At 33.4% G+C, this 16,544-nt stretch overlaps 1 protein-coding gene across 1 annotated transcript; it reads right to left on the reverse strand.

Annotated features, from left to right (window-relative positions):
- Positions 1-14,042: 14,042 nt before the first annotated feature.
- Positions 14,043-14,276, reverse strand: LOC140873326 (uncharacterized). The gene has a single exon (XM_073276423.1). It carries the CDS (start codon positions 14,274-14,276, stop codon positions 14,043-14,045), a length of 234 nt encoding a protein of 77 aa, XP_073132524.1.
- Between the last annotated feature and the right edge of the window lie 2,268 nt (positions 14,277-16,544).

A 16,544-nucleotide genomic window follows, 5' to 3' on the forward strand; every position in this document is an offset into this window, starting at 1 on the left:
TATATATAATAAATTCATAAGAACTACACATTTGGGGCGGGGCGGCCTTCCCATTGATTAATTGATCAATATATTATATATAAAAACTAAACATTTACTTGTTTTCATTATTCTAAATATTCATTGTAAGGTTTGGACAGTCTGAAATCACAGAAATATCAGAAATAAATATTCAAAAGTGTGTTATTTTTCAGTGTTGTCAACACTTCAAGAAAATACTGTGCAGCAGAATAATTAACTAACAGTAAAAGTAAATAACAACACAGATAATTATGCACAAGTACTAAGTACTTGTACGATGCCTCATGGCAAAATAATCACTAGAAAATCAAATCAGTTTACAAAAAACCAACTAGCGATTGTTTTATGAAAAACTACCTTTCTCAACAAATTGAGAAAATAAAAGACTTCCTAAAAACTAGTAAGAACTAGAATAATAAATCAATAGGAAGTTCTAAACCGAAAAACGAAAAACCAAAGAAACACTTTCTGAACAACACTTCACTCGTATGTTCTTCAATGTTTCCAACACTACTCGGCAACACAACGTAGCAGTAGTATCTCTTCAGAAATTCTTCAATGATCGATCTTCAATACTTTAGAATTTCTGCAGTACTTTTTCTATGTATTTTGCTCTCTACGTTTCACTATCTTCTCTCTTGATTTTCTCTCTTGTTCTTGTACAATCTGATCGGTCCAAGCACTCCTATAAATAAATATTCAATATTTCCATAAATAAGATTCTACAAAGAATGGAAACAATATATCATCAGAAATCACATATTTCGAATCAAGATATATCTGATATTACCAATTTTAAATCATATTCTAAGAAAGGCAAAACTATAAAATATGAAATTTAAATGCAATAAGGAAATAATTTAAAAGACATGTGCACAACATGTTCTTTCAAACTCCCCCTTTTTGCCTTTATGGACAAAACACACAAACAAGTGCAAATAGCTCCCCCTATCTTATGTAACTAAAGCCCCCTCTGAATTTAATCATCTTAGAACACAGTGTTGTGCGGTCGTGTTGGCAACACCAACTCTCAACACTTACTAGATTAGAGTAGCAAATAGTTTAATATCATATCAGAGAGTAATAAGAAGCACAACCTAATCAACTCAGAAATATATTTCAAACTTAGAGCAAAATAATAAATAACAAAAATAAAAGATAAGGATAAGAAAAAAAATCCTATAACCAATTACGATCAACCACTACTAATCATCTTCCTCATCTTCAGCTTGATCAGCACTTGATCCTACTCCCCCTTTTTGTCCAGAGGGCCCTGGTATTCCAAGTTTAGTCATGTACTCAGCCATTAAGGCTTCATAGTACTCGAGATCAGCTTTGGCTTGTGCAATTTTCAGTTCAGCATGAGCCATTTGAGCACAAATTGCAGTAGAGTTCAACATAATCACAACAGTGTTATGAATGGTCATGGGTGGAACAGACTCAGTGTTGGCAACACTGGGTACAACACCAGTCCATGGTAGATCAATCATCCTATTTCCTTTCAGCAAACCAGGTGCGATCTTGATAAGCTCATCTCCTCCAATCAATTCTTCATCATCCTCTTTCGTGAAGCCTTGAGATTCCAGCATACCATAGATCAATGAAGGAAACGAAAACTTAGTTGCTTTCCAACCACCTTCTCAAAAGGTCATAATATTTTCAAACACCAAATTTCCAAAGTCCAAAGGAGCTTGAGTTCCAATGGCAAACATCGCAAGTGCTTGTGGCTTAGTTACCACTGTTGTATTGGTAGATGGCGTCCAATTCCTAATCGCAATTTTGTGAAGCACAAAAAAGAAAGAAGTAAGCTTTGCAGCTGACAACCTGTCTGGGTGCAGTGAAAATTTTTGAACCATTCCTCCAGTGACCACCTTAGTGACTTGATCAATATCCTCAGTAACTGCATCGTCATCAATATCAGGAGTATTGTAGTGATCATTGATCAAAACAGGAGTAAAGTCATAAACCTTTCCCCGGATGTACACTCTTCCAAACTTAAATGATTCTTCATCTCCAGTCTTTATGTTCAAATTGCAGTAAAATTCTAGCACAGCTCTTCTTGAAAATGGTTCGGCAGTGGTGACAGTAGAAAATAAATTCTGCTGTTTCAAGAAAGTCACCAAGTTCTGCTTTTCGAAGGACACTTCATCAATATTTTTTTCTTCCCAACATTCTTTTCCAGACAGAGCTTCTCATTTATCAGCAGATTCCTTTGAATAAAACTGAATATTGTATGCCTTAGCAGGATCAATATCAGAGTCAGATTCAGCAGCAGTGTTGTCATCAGTGTTGGCAACACTGTCATCAGCAGCTTGTTCCTCAGAACTGCCAGAACCATCAGAAGCAGCATCCTCATAATCTTCTTCCTCAGAACTCAAAGAAGATGAACTATCAGACTCCTGGGACCTGTTATTCTCAAACTCTTGCATCATTTCAGCATCTGGTTCATCACCATCAGATGAAACTTATGAAGGTGCAACTGGTTTAACCTTGGTTTTCCGAATATTCGCCATGAAAGTGGCCAGTGAAATTTTCTCAACAGTAGAAGTTGGAGCCTCTGTAGTTGTCTTTGTGGTATCATCAACAACAGCAGTACTAGATGGATCTTTCTCAGTATAAGCCACATCAGTAGAAATTTCATCAGAAGAATCATCACCACTAGACGAAACTCCTTTCTTTGATTTGGCATTTTCAGCAACAGAGGTTTTTGTCCTAGCAACCACCTCAAAATTCTGATCCGCAGAATCATCTCCAGATGAGAAATCTGGATCATCCAAAATAGGACGTGAAGTCTCCCCCTTACCACAAAATCTCTTATTGGTAATAAATCGAGGTTGAAGCCCGCTTGGCGCTTTGACTTTCTCGCTATTAGTTGTGTTGGGAACACACGATTCAACACCAAAAAATCAGGAGGATTCTCAATGTTGATTTCATTCCCGGGTTCTCCTGGAGAAATTTCTGCCAACGGTGTAGGTTGAATGGCAGCAGGTACAATCGAGAGAATAGGATTTTCAGAAGGTGCCTCTGAGGGCTTGTCTTCCTCTTGATAACCCATCTCTGATCGTATGTCATGCGAATCGAAAGATTTGCCTGCCATTATCCAAAAATTTAGAAATTAAGGGTTTCAGAGAATTTTTGCAGAGAGAGTTAGAAAAGATTGAAGACGATAAAATCAATTTCTACAGTGCTTAGAAATATATAGGGATAAGGGGTTCAAACGGTAAAAAAAATCAAAAGCCTCTATCTATCATATCAAACTAAGAATCTCCTCCTAATTAACGGTAACAAATCTTCAACGGGTAAAAATTCTCTCTAATTAAGGAAATTAAATTTAATTAATTAAGGATACTCTGAAAACTCTCACTTAAGAATATATCAATATTCCCCAAAAATAAATAACTCCACATCGAGTTTTAACGCCACTGAAACATATTCAATCTCAATCAATTCAATTTTCAGCAAGTTGGGCAATTTTTTCAGTTTTTGTTCGTCTTTGAACTTTTAACCCTGAGCACAATATGATCACAATAAATGCAAAATGCATGACCTAATTTATGTCTAAAATAGAATGTAATGAGATTAGATCAAAAATGATGCATACAAAGTGTATGCAAAACGTGTTAAGCACCAGTATTGGCAACACTTCCCAACAACACTGTAGTCTTCAAAATAATTTTGAATTTTGTCACACTTCCCGAGCCATGTTTTTCTTCTTTTTATATTGATTCAGAAGTGGTAGCCTGCACACTAAAAGAACGGTCTTCATTGGACTATTTTAGGTAGCTTTTTCCAATTTTCTTCCGATTTTAGTTTGATTTTCACGACATTGGTCACTGAAATTTTATCAAACCATGCTTTTTAATTTTTAAAACCACTTTTCACATGGGACAAGATCATGGAATACACGAACATCTCTCAACTACTTTGTGGTTTAAAGCATATTTTCATGGCAAGTGTGTTCTAAAAATACCTTTGACAGAAGAACTACAAAGTGTCAGTCAGTATTATCAACCAGTGCAAAACATAGAACATTATGAATATGCAGTATGTCTAAAGTCCTAAAAATGCACATGCATGTTTGGTGTTGTCCGTCAGTGTTGGCAACACTTAAGAACAACAACCATGAGTGCTTATAAAGAACACATGTTGAGAGATTTCCTAAGACTGGAGAATCTCTCGAAGTTTAATGCTTTTGTAAAAATATCGGTCAATTGGTTATTGGTCCCGACAAACTCCATATGGATCATGTCCTTCTCAACTAAATCTCGAATGAAGTGATGTATTATGTCAATGTGTTTAGTTCGAGAGTGTTGTACTGGGTTTTTTGATATATCTATAGCACTTGAGTTATCACAGTACACAATTGGTGTTTTACTTTTAAGATCATAGTCTTGTAGCATTTGATTCATCCAAATTAATTGAGAACAACAACTTTCCGCTGCCACATATTCGGATTCAGCAGTGGAAAGTGACACACAGTTCTGCTTCCTACTGTACCATGAAACCAAGTTGTTACCCAAATAAAAACAACCACTCGTGGTGCTCTTTCTCTCATCAACATCTCCTGCCCAATTAGTATCACTATAGCCTTCCAAATTAGTATTGGTTTCTTTAGTGTACCATAACCCTAAGTCTAAAGTGCCTGCAACATACTTCAAAATTCGTTTTACAGCTTTCATATGTGTGACTTTAGGATCAGATTGATATCGGGCATACAAACACACACTGAACATAATATCAGGTCGACTTGCACTTAGATACAGCAGACTTCCAATTATGCTTATATACAAAGTGTTGTCAACACTGTCAGCAATACTGTCTTTGCACAGTTTTTCATTAGTTCCCATTGGTGTTTTCATATGTCTAACATGATCAGTACAAAACATTTTCACCAAATTCTTAGCATATTTGCTTTGACACAAAAAGATTCCTTCACTCATTTGTTTCACTTGTAATCCTAGAAAGTAATTCAACTCACCTACCATGCTCATTTCAAAGGTAGCAGTCATGCTTTCAACAAAATCATTTACAAGTTTTTGAGATGAAGCACAGAAAATTATGTCATCAACATAGATTTGACAGATAAGAATGTTACCTTGTACTTTTTGAACAAAAAGTGTTTTATCTACCTCACCTCTTTTGAATCCAATGTCAAGAAAATACTCCGTGAGCCTTCCATACCAAGCACGAGGTGCTTGTTTCAATCCATATAAGGCCTTCTTCAACTTATAAACATGATCAAGATGATGTGGATCTTCGAATCCCTTAGGTTGTCTTACATAAACTTCTTCACTCAAAATTCAATTCAAAAATGCGCTTTTTACATCTATTTGAAAAAAATTCATTTTCATGTGACATGCAATAGCCAAAAATAATCTCACAGATTCTATACGGGCTACAGGTGCGAAGGTTTCATCAAAGTCCACCCCTCAACTTGTGTATACCCTTGAGTTACCAACCTAGCCTTGTTCCTTACAATATTTTCTGATTCATCAGTTTTATTCTTAAAAATTCATTTTGTTCCAATGATATTACTATGATCAGGTGAAGGAACTAAGATCCACACATCATTCCTAACAAATTTTTCAAGTTCATCATGCATAGCATTGACCCAAAACTCATCTTTTAAAGTCTCACCAATATTTTTTGGTTCAATACTAGACACAAAGCAAGAATGTCTTACCTGAGAGTATGCGAAAGTCATGCACACTACTCCGCCCATCTTTCGATAATCAACTTTTTCCTTTCTTTGGGTTTGCATCCTTCCTTGTGCATCTCCTATGATTTGTGAAGTAGGATGATTTTTCTGAATTCTGCTTGGTACATCATGTCCAGCATCTTGTATTTCATTTTCAAAATCATCCTGATCTTCTGTACTCTGTTCATTCATATTCAGTGTTGGACTCAGTGTTGTGTTGGGTGATTTTTCAGGTGGGACAACACTAGTGACAACACTAGAATCAGTCTGGGGTGCAACAGTATCCAACAGATCATCAATATTGTCCTCAATTGTTTTCCACTTCAGATCATGGTCAGTTCGAATCCTGATAACCTTCAAGGAAAACAAGTTAGTAATATGTTTTATTAATTTCTTGAAAGCTTCGAATGTCTCAGACTTTTCTCTTAGAAAACTTGCCCATGAGTACCTTGAAAAGTCATCAACACACACAAATGAATATCTCTTACCTCCACAGCTTTCAACCTCCATAGATCCCATTAAGTCCATGTGTAGGAGTTCAAGACATCGTGTTGTCCCACAGTGTTGTAACACTGGATGTGACACAAGAGTTTGCTTACCTTTTTTACAGTCTCCACACACATATGGAACTCCAGAAGTTAAATTTGGCATCCCACGTACAGCATCATACTGGCTCAGTTTTTTCAATTCTTTGAAGTTGACATGTCCCAACTTTTGATGCCATAAATTCAAATCATCAACCTTGGTGAATTTGCAAGCAAGTTCCTCTCCAAGTTGATAACAGTTGTCCGATGATCTAGACCTGTGAAAACACACGAATTACTCTTATCAAATACTTGACATAAATTCTTATCAAATTTAACATAAAGATCATCATCACAAAGTTGACTAATGCTAATAAGATTAGCATTTAATCCTTCAACATGTAGAACATTGTGAAGCTTAGGTAGTCCTTCTACATTCAAAGTTTCTTTTCCAACAATATTTCCAAAGGCTCCTCTCCATATGTCACTTTTCCTTTATCATGTTCAACATAGTCAGAAAGATACTTCTTCAATCCTGTCATGTGGCGTGAACTTCCACTGTCGAAGTACCAATGACCTGCAACATTAGTTTTCAAGGAAGTATAAACAACATTACAACTGGATTTAGCTTTTATTACCCAAACCTTTTTCTCAGTATTTTTCATCCTGGCAGTGTTCTGGTTCAGATGGCAAAACTTGTCTGGTATTCCAGTACATATAGTCATACCTAAGTTTAACGCAGTAAGGCTTGATGTGACCTTGCTTATGACAGTAATGACAAACAAACCTATGCTTCCTTTGCCTTTTCCTTTGAACAGGAGCTTGTGTCTTTAATGAAATTGGTTTTTCCTTTGGAATTTCACTTGGAACACTAGCAGAGTTACTGTTCTCTTTGACAAACACAGTTTGTGACGACTCCCTAATTTCAAACTTGCTATTATGAAATCCTAGACCAGCTCTATCATCTTTTCCCATCATCAAAATTGAATTCAGCTTGGTCTTGCTCGAATTAAACTTTGCGAGAGTTGCATTAACTCTTCCAAGCTCTTCTTTGACCTTGCCTAGTTCTAAATCCTTCTTGCTCAGAACAACTTCTAGTCTAGCCACTGAAACTTTCAGTTCACTGTTCTCCTTTGTTAAATCATAATTAGTCTTGTTCCTTAATATCCAGTCATTATACAATTCTTCATACATCTTCTGAGCATTATCCCAAGAAAGTTCTACTTCATCAGCTTCCTGATTTGAGTCTCCAGAAACAGATGCATTCAGACAAAGTACTTTTTGGTCAGTGTTGTGACCAAGTGTTGTGACACCTGTGACAGTACTGTGTTTCTTCTGCATCACCAAAACTAAAAGGGCATTGTGAGTCTCTTCTTCTCCTTGTTCTGTTCCTTCCTCATCTTCATCATCACTTAGGGAAGCACACATTCCTTTGCGAAGTCTGGTTGGGCACTCATTAGCATAGTGACCGAAGCCTGTGCACTCATGACACTTCACAGACTCAAACTTCTTTGAGATATTAAGTGTTTTTCCTTCTTTCTGAAAGTAATTTTGACTCTTTGAAGGGATGGTATTCTGTTCTGGTCCACAAATCCTTAATGGTTTTCCAACAGCAGGAGCATTCAAAACTTTAGGTTTCTGACCAGGTTTCTTATAATCTCTCATTCTCTTCAAGTAGTTACCAAATTGTTTGGTAAGAAAGGCGATCGAATCATCTCCTAAGTCAGACTCATTGACTCCCTGTGTCAGATCAACAAAATCATTGTATGAGTCATTAGAAACTTGAAGTGCAATAGATTTACCTTTGTCATTTTTTCCGAAATTCATCTCTAACTCATATGTTCGAAGTGAACTCATCAATTCATCCAATCCCAGAATTGATGTGTCTTTAGATTCATCAATTGCACAAATCTTCATTGAAATCTTTCAGGCAGTGATCTCAAAACTTTGCTTACTAAATGTTCGTTTGAAATAGCATCACCAAGATCAATTGCCTCATTCTCGATCTTCCTCAAGCGGCGTTCATAATCATCAATTGTCTCACTTTCTTCCATTCTCAGATTTTCAAACTGAGTAGTGAGAATCCTTCTTTTGGTTCGACGCACACTATCTGATCTTTCAGAGTGCATTTGAAGTTTTTTTCAAGCCTGTTTAGCACATACACAGTTAGTGACCAGTGAAAACATATTAAAATCAAGAAAAGTAAATATAGCATTAAGAGCTTTATTGTTCATATTCGAAGCAGCAGTCTCATCGGCATTCCATTCCGTTTCTGGTTTGAGGAGAAAATCTCCTTCTCCATCAGTTCTCCTTGGTGGATTCCATCCTTGTAGCACACGCTGCCATCCCTTTTTATCAATCGATTTGATGTAGACACGCATCCTGACTTTCCAGATAGCATAGTTGGATCCATCCAAGATTGGAGGACGGTGAGGAGTTTCTGAATAAGGTATCTCTATTGTGATGTCCTGTCAAACACAAAAACAGAATCACACTTAGTATCGTCAAGTGAATGTCTCTGACGCCAATTGTAAGGTTTGGACAGTCTGAAATCACAGAAATACCAGAAATAAATATTTGAGAGTGTGTTATCTTTCAGTGTTGTCAACACTTCAAGAAAACACTGTGCAGCAGAATAATTAACTAACAGTAAAAGTAAATAACAACACAGATAATTATGCACAAGTACTAAGTACTTGTACGATGCCTCATGACAAAATAATCACTAGAAAATCAAATCAGTTTACAAAAAACCAAATAACGATTGTTTTATGAAAAACTACTTTTCTCAACAAATTGAGAAAATAAAAGACTTCCTAAAAACTAGTAAGAACTTGAATAATAAATCAATAGGAAGTTCTAAACCGAAAAACGAAAAACCAAAGAAATACTTTCTGAACTACACTTCACTCGTGTGTTCTTCAGTGTTTCCAACACTACTCGGCAACACAACGTAGCAGTAGTATCTCTTCAGAAATTCTTCAATGATTGATCTTCAATACTCAAGAATTTTTGCAGTACTTTTTTTATGTATTTTGCTCTCTACGTTTCACTCTCTTCTCTCTTGATTGTCTCTCTTGTTCTTGTACAATCTGGTCCAAGCACTCCTATAAATAGATCTTCAATATATTTTCATAAATAAGATCCTACAAAGAATGAAAACAATATATCATCAGAAATCACATATTTCGAATCAAGATATATCTAATATTATCAGTTTTAAACATGTTCTAAGAAAAACAAAACTATAAATATGAAATTTCATATTGATAAGTGTTAACTCCTACTCAAAGAGGCGGAGCGATCGACCTATAGAATTTAATGATATCGCTTTGCTAGCTCCACATCATGAAAAATCATATGTATCACATTATATCTTATTAGATCAATCCTTATAAGTCATTGCAATAATAACGCATTAGTTCTATATATATGAAGGGTTAAAAATTTAATAGGGTCGGCTTTAAAATATTATAATTATAACTAAAAATAAAATTGTGTTGAACGTTTGGAATTGGCTAGGGCTGAGAAGTTGGGCCAATTTTTGTGTGTGTTTTACTAAAACTAAGTTATATAATGAAAGAAAAGCTCAAAATGTTTAATTCCAAACAATACGTAATTAACATATTAATTGATTGATGTTTTTATTAAAGGATATTTTAATCTACAGGAGTCGTACGTAAGTCCCTTTGTTCACCGATTTATCCTTTAATTTGTTCTATCCTGTCGTGGAATTATTCCCCCATTTATTTGATTTGATTATTTGGTGTAAATGGTAAAATAATCATTTATTATATGACTTACACTTAGCCTGCACGTAAACAAACTAACCAAGATTCCTATAATATCGATGTTAATTAAATGAAATATTATTATTATATATATATAGGAGCTAATTAATCTCAAATATAATAAGACCCACCTCCGCCGCCGCCGCTCTTCCGTGTTGAGAACCGCCTCCTTTCGCTCCACCACCAGTACTGCCGCCTCCTTTTGTTCCGCCTCCACGGCCGCCACCTCCTTTTGAGCCGGTCATAATTTTAATCTTACTTTAATTTAATTTGATTTAAGTTTTTGAGGTATACAAAATTGTAAGGAGACTGATGCATACATAGAGCGTAGAAATTGTATTTGTATTTTAATTGTTAACTAGTTGTATTCTTTTATGTATTCGAATTTTATATTTGTAGTTTAATTTATATTTATAGTTTAAATATTTGCATTTTCATTACAAAATACAATTATTTATAAAATAATTATTTAATAATTAATTAAATGTTAAAAATTAAATTAAATTAAATTAATAATAATTATTTATTGATTACATTAAATGATTATATATTAATTTTTTTAAATAATATATTAGTTATTATAATAATACCAAAAACATTTAAATAATATTTAAATATATTTAAAAACAAATAAATAATAATAAAAAAAATTAAAAAAAAATAAAATATTTGCACCAAATTTGGCGCAGGCCGTGGGGGGCGCTAAAATAGCGCATCATTTAGCCCCCCATTGGAGCTCCTTTGCTGCGCTAAAATGGTGCACGCAGCGTTGGAGCTGCTCTAACAGTCAAATTTAATAACGTTACGTAATACTAAGAGACGAATTCATTTATTTTACTTCGATTATTGTGCCTACTGCCTAATCATACAAAGGCGTCTTATGGAAGTCCAATATCAAAATAAATTAATATTATTTTCAAAAAAAATAAAATAAATTAATATTTAAATATAATTATATATTATATTTTATATTTAAAATAAAAAAAATATTAGATGCAGTAATTTTTTTTTTTCACTAAAATCAATCCATCGCGTACGGCGTTTCAGGTTTAGCATCAAGCTTAACTGCTTTTATTTATAATTTTTCTTATGCATGTCACAGTTTTAAAAAATTAAATTAAATAGGATACATGCATGGGTGAAGTTTCTATAGTATATATATGCATACGGGAGTCATACTACATTACTACTCCATGTTAACTGTTATAATTGTTGTTATAGTTTGGAAAAATTGCTTTTTTGGTTCTGTATGTTTGTCATTTTACGATTTCAGTTCTTTATATTTTCAGATTTCAGTTTTAGTCCGCTATCTTTATTTTTTTGGCATTTTTAGTACTTTTTCCGACATGGCGCTGACGTGGCACCAATTTAGTGCTGATGTGGAGCTGACGTGTACAATGTCATGTAAACATTTTCGAATAAAAAAGACCGAAATTGCCAAAAATCAGAACATGCAAGACTAAAACTTAAATGTAAAAACATAGAGGACTAAAATCGCAAAGTGATAAACATACGAGACTAAATTTGCAAATTTTCCTTATAGTTTTAGCATCAAGCTTAACTGCTTTTATTTATAATTTTTCTTATGCTTTTATTCATAATTATCATGAAATACTATATAAACATATATAAAAAAAAGTGAATTTAATTTTTATGGTGGTATTTTTCTAAACAACAAAAATATATTTGAAATTTATGGATTTAAAATCCTTTCATCCAAGTACAACCATAATTTTAATCTTACTTTAATTTGATTTAAGTTTTTGAGGTATAAAAAGATTGTAAGGAGATTGATGCATATATAGAGGGTAGAAATTATACATAGAGGATCATTTTATAAGCCCAAACGGTAGAGACGCATGCATTACTTCGATTATTGTGCCTACTGCCTAATCATACAAAGGTGTCTGATGGAAGTCCAATATCAAAATAAATTAATATTATTTATATATATATATATATGTATATATATTATATTACATTTAAAATAAAAAAAATTAGATGCAGTAATTTTTTTGTGTTTTTTCACTAAAATCAATCCATCCAATGAGTAAATGCATACCGGATGACTATAAGATTTAATTAACGTGCTAATTGATTCATGTCTTTACGATCATCGAATATCTTAATCCACAGATATCGGAGTTGGTCTATATACCTTGGCGTGGATTTATTTTCCACCGTATTTACTATTTGGTGTAAATGATAAAATAATCGCTTTATCATATGACATGTAGCCTACACGTACATCAAATTTCATATAATTAATTACATTGCATAAATTATCATGATATCCCTCTTTTCCCCTTCATTTACAATTTATTTATACTTCTTCGAATTTACGGAAAATCAAGAAAACAACAATTGAATAACAAATTTGTAACTAATTACTGAAAAGATGAAAAGTATGCTCTTTGGTTCACACGACGATCTCTTTCATCTATGTGCATGTGTAACTTCGGGCTTTCTAGAACGATAATGTGCATGCTTTCACTCTCTCCTTAACAATTTCTTTGGGCCTCGAATATATCTGTTCTTGGTCCATGTTCTTTCATGATTATTCTTTGTTCGGCCCAATCTTAAATTGTTGCTCATTGTTGAGTTGAAATATCATAGGGATATTTGGGTAGATAGACCTGGTCAACATTTTTTTTAAAAAAACAACCTTCCCAAGTGATTTGAAATGCACTAGGAGAGGTCATTTTTTTAAATAAAATATTGACCGAGGTCAATCATATCATCTCTAATGTATTTTCTATCAATTATGTTACATATCTATGTCTTTTGATTACCATATCAAACTTTTAATTCCATATTTGTTGTAATTGTAATTTGTAAAGGGTGTAAGGGACTATATGTGGTTTTTCGTGTTGTTCATTCAATATGCTTTGAAACCAAAGCACGACCACCTTAATTACTCCAATCCAAATCAATTTTGCTTCTCGTTTAATTTTCGAGGAGTTTTCAAATGGATTTCAGATTTTTGATTTGAGTTTTTCCATGCAGCCAATTGTTAGAAATTTTTACCGCTCGATTTATCTTTAATATTACCCGTTCGATTTAGTTCGATTTTCGACTTATATATCACAATTCGCATTAACGTTTGATTAATAGATGACTTATGACACGCGTAGGTTCTCGAATTTAGCAATAAAAAGTATACATTCAAATATATACAAAAATGTTGAGAGTAATAATATATTTTGTTTCTGAAAAACAATCAACAAGTGATAATTGAATTCCTAAATGATTTAAAAATATTTGAGTTGTATTGTTATAATAATATCATCAACTTTAAATTTCATTAATATGGCAAAAGTTTATATATATTTGGAATGCTGCACTATTTTTAAAATTTTATTTGTAATATTATCACGAGTTGTATCTTTTTGTAAAATTGACAAATCCATCACGTAACGTAGGAAGAAAATTATTTTTTTGTAAAATTAATGACAAATGAATCACGGTAGGTACGTATATGGAAAATATCAAAATCACTAGTGGAAATTTGAATAATAAACTTCAAATATATTATTGTCATGTCATTGTTTTTTGAACGCGCGTACTTTTCATTTAATTTAGTTGAAAATTTAATTGTATAGACAATTTGAACGTACTAGCGAAGATGTTCAATTGTCATTTTTTTCTATGAAATATTATTAGCTCTCATAGATTATAGGCAATATCGAAGTTCAGTTTACTGTTTTTTTAATATATATATATATAAATATATATTATCTCAAAGCTAGTTATATATAATACAGAAATTTACAAATATATTATATATATATATATGCAAATATAATTAATATAATTATTATTAGATTATAATTATAGAAGGAGGGAATTAATCACACCAACATGATGACAATTACAATCCAACGATATTAAAACAAAAAATTCATAAGGTTATATTTCAAAATCATGGTCAAACGAAGGTTATTTAATTAAATAAATCCTATTTTATTTTTATTTATTGATTGAAGATACTAATTAATAAGTAGTAAATTACTTGGATCCCTTTTGGCCAGCATGCAATCCAGAGAAATATACTTGAGGATTGCTTTCAAAGGCATCCCTGGATATATAGTAAGACCCTCCTCCGCCTGGAGCCTTCATCGACCCACCGCCGCCCTTGGGTGCTGACGCTCCACCACCAGTACTGCCACCTCCTTTTGCTCCGCCTTTGCTACCGCCGCCTCCCTTGCCTCCACGGCCAACGCCTCCTTTTGAGCCCGCCATAACTTTGATCTTACTTTAATAATTTATTTGATTTTTTTGGGTAAAAAGATTGCAAGGAGACTGATGCCTTTTATAAGCCCAAACGGTCGAATTTAATAACGTTGCGTAATACTAAGAGATGCATTCATTTATGGGCAACTTACAAATCACTTCCCAAAGCTAAACTTAACTTTGTGTTTACTCCCTAGTTGTTTAAACTTTGTTTCAACTTCCTATTGCTTAAATTGTTTCAAAAATGCCCTTGTTCTTAATTTAATCATTATTATTATCAAATGTGGAATCAGATTCGAAATCTAACTCACTTCATTCATCAAGATAATAAATATTTTCATCTTCTGATAAACATTCAATTGTTTCTATTGGATAAAATCCAAGAGTGTATAATTCTTCTAAAAGTTTAACTTTGTTTTTCTTTTCATTTTGTTTTGGACATTCATTTGCATAATGACCTTTTTCATTGCACAACCAACATGTGCAGTTCTTTCCTTTACCTTTTGGGCAAAGTGATTTTTTATCATCAAACTTTTTATAAAATTTTCTTTTATAAGGTTTTCTGAAGAAATTCCTTCTAAATTTCTTTTTCTTATAGGAAATAAATTTCTTATTAAAAGATTTATAAGGTTTATTAAATTTATTTTGTTTCTGTCGTTTTAAATGTCTGTGTGACATGTTTGTTTTGCAACTGTATTCTTTTACTGTGAATTTCATTTTGTCACAACAAAGTTTATTGTTTTGTTTGTAAGATCTGGATATTCTTTTATTTAATGTTACTTCATGACATTTCTTTGTTATAACATTTTTAATAAATTTAATAGCTCCTTCTAATGTTTTGACATAAGCGCTAGTTAAGAATTCATCTTTACTATTTATTGGTATATTAGATATTTTATTAAAAATACTTAATTTATAATGTTCTTTTTTATCAGCATCTATTAACTGATAATAGTTTGTTTCTGTAACACCCGGTATTTTTAAATACGTAAATTCGCATGCATAATTAGGAAATTTATTTATTTAAAATTTTAGATTATGGGTTAAATTATTATGTGAATTATTTGTGCATGATTTAAATTATTTTCAAGAATTTAACCCATAATTAGTGATTTTTATGAATTATTGGTATTTAAATTATTTTATCGCGTAGACGGGACCGTGGACGGACGAGATGACAACTTTCTATCCAATTTATTTCATGAGCCTTTTTAAGAGCCCAAAAATATTATTTTGAGTTTTATTTCCTCAAAATTGTCAATATTTAATTTGATATAATTTTAGGAGTCCATTTTTATCCAAATTGAGCCAAAATATTGAATTTTAATTACTTTTAAAATTCCCTTAATTATAAATTTCGGGATTTAAGCCCTTTATCAATATCTTAATTATTCTATATCCTAATTAAATCAAAAATCACCTAAAATTTCACCCCAAACCTCACTACCTAAACTTTCAGCCGCCTCCATCTTCTCCATCAGTTTTTCCCACGACCCTTTTTGACAGAAAACTTCAAGCCCTAGTCGATCTCTTAAAGGATTTTTGGTGTTCTTCGTCGTCCCGTCGTCCCGGAAACGTTCTACGTACGTTGCTCTATTGATTTCCTCGGTGCAAGGCATGTTTTTCTTCCAAATATTTGTACCTATCAGATATTATAGAGTGTGTATTGTGTAGCATCGATTTTTCTTCAAATTTTCAGATTTAAGGATCGGTTTTGATGTTCATGACATGTTTATGCATTTGTTTGATCATGACTCACGTTTTCTTCCAACATGGTACGACCAACTGCTGGTGCATGTCTAGGTGGGTGTGTTAGGGTCCCTAGGGTCGAGATTGGTCAGGTTTTATGGGTGTAACAGGCTGGAACCGAAGCCATCTATTTCTGATGCGCAACAGGTTGCAGTTTGAGCGGTTTTAGGAGAATGGTTCGTGTGCAATGTTGAAGACGAGTTTGAGGGTGATTCCAATTGAGTTAGAACCCCAAGACCTTGGGGAAGGTTGTACATGTAATTTTTCCGGCCGGTGGTTGCCGGAGATGAGCGGCTGAACGGCCTGAAGCCTCTGGTCGCATTCTGCGCGTGAGCAGAAACTAGGGGTAGATTGTTTTGGTTCGTTCTCCCTCTACAGAGATTCGTTTGAGGTAAAATTTGTGGGGTTAGAACCATCTTGATGTTTATTAAGTATGGGCGGTAGTTTCACGGCCAAAGGTGGCTGGAGCAGGCGACACAGTTAGTTTTTCTAAAGCCGCTCAGGGCTGCTCACGGCCGCAGCACAAGG

Source organism: Henckelia pumila, chromosome 1, assembly GCF_033568475.1.
Source record: "Henckelia pumila isolate YLH828 chromosome 1, ASM3356847v2, whole genome shotgun sequence".
Classification (NCBI taxonomy): domain Eukaryota; kingdom Viridiplantae; phylum Streptophyta; class Magnoliopsida; order Lamiales; family Gesneriaceae; genus Henckelia; species Henckelia pumila.

Excerpts from the sequence above, each read along its gene's own strand:
- LOC140873326 (XM_073276423.1), bottom strand. The coding sequence starts at position 14,276 with ATGGCGGGCTCAAAAGGAGGCGTTGGCCGTGGAGGCAAGGGAGGCGGC.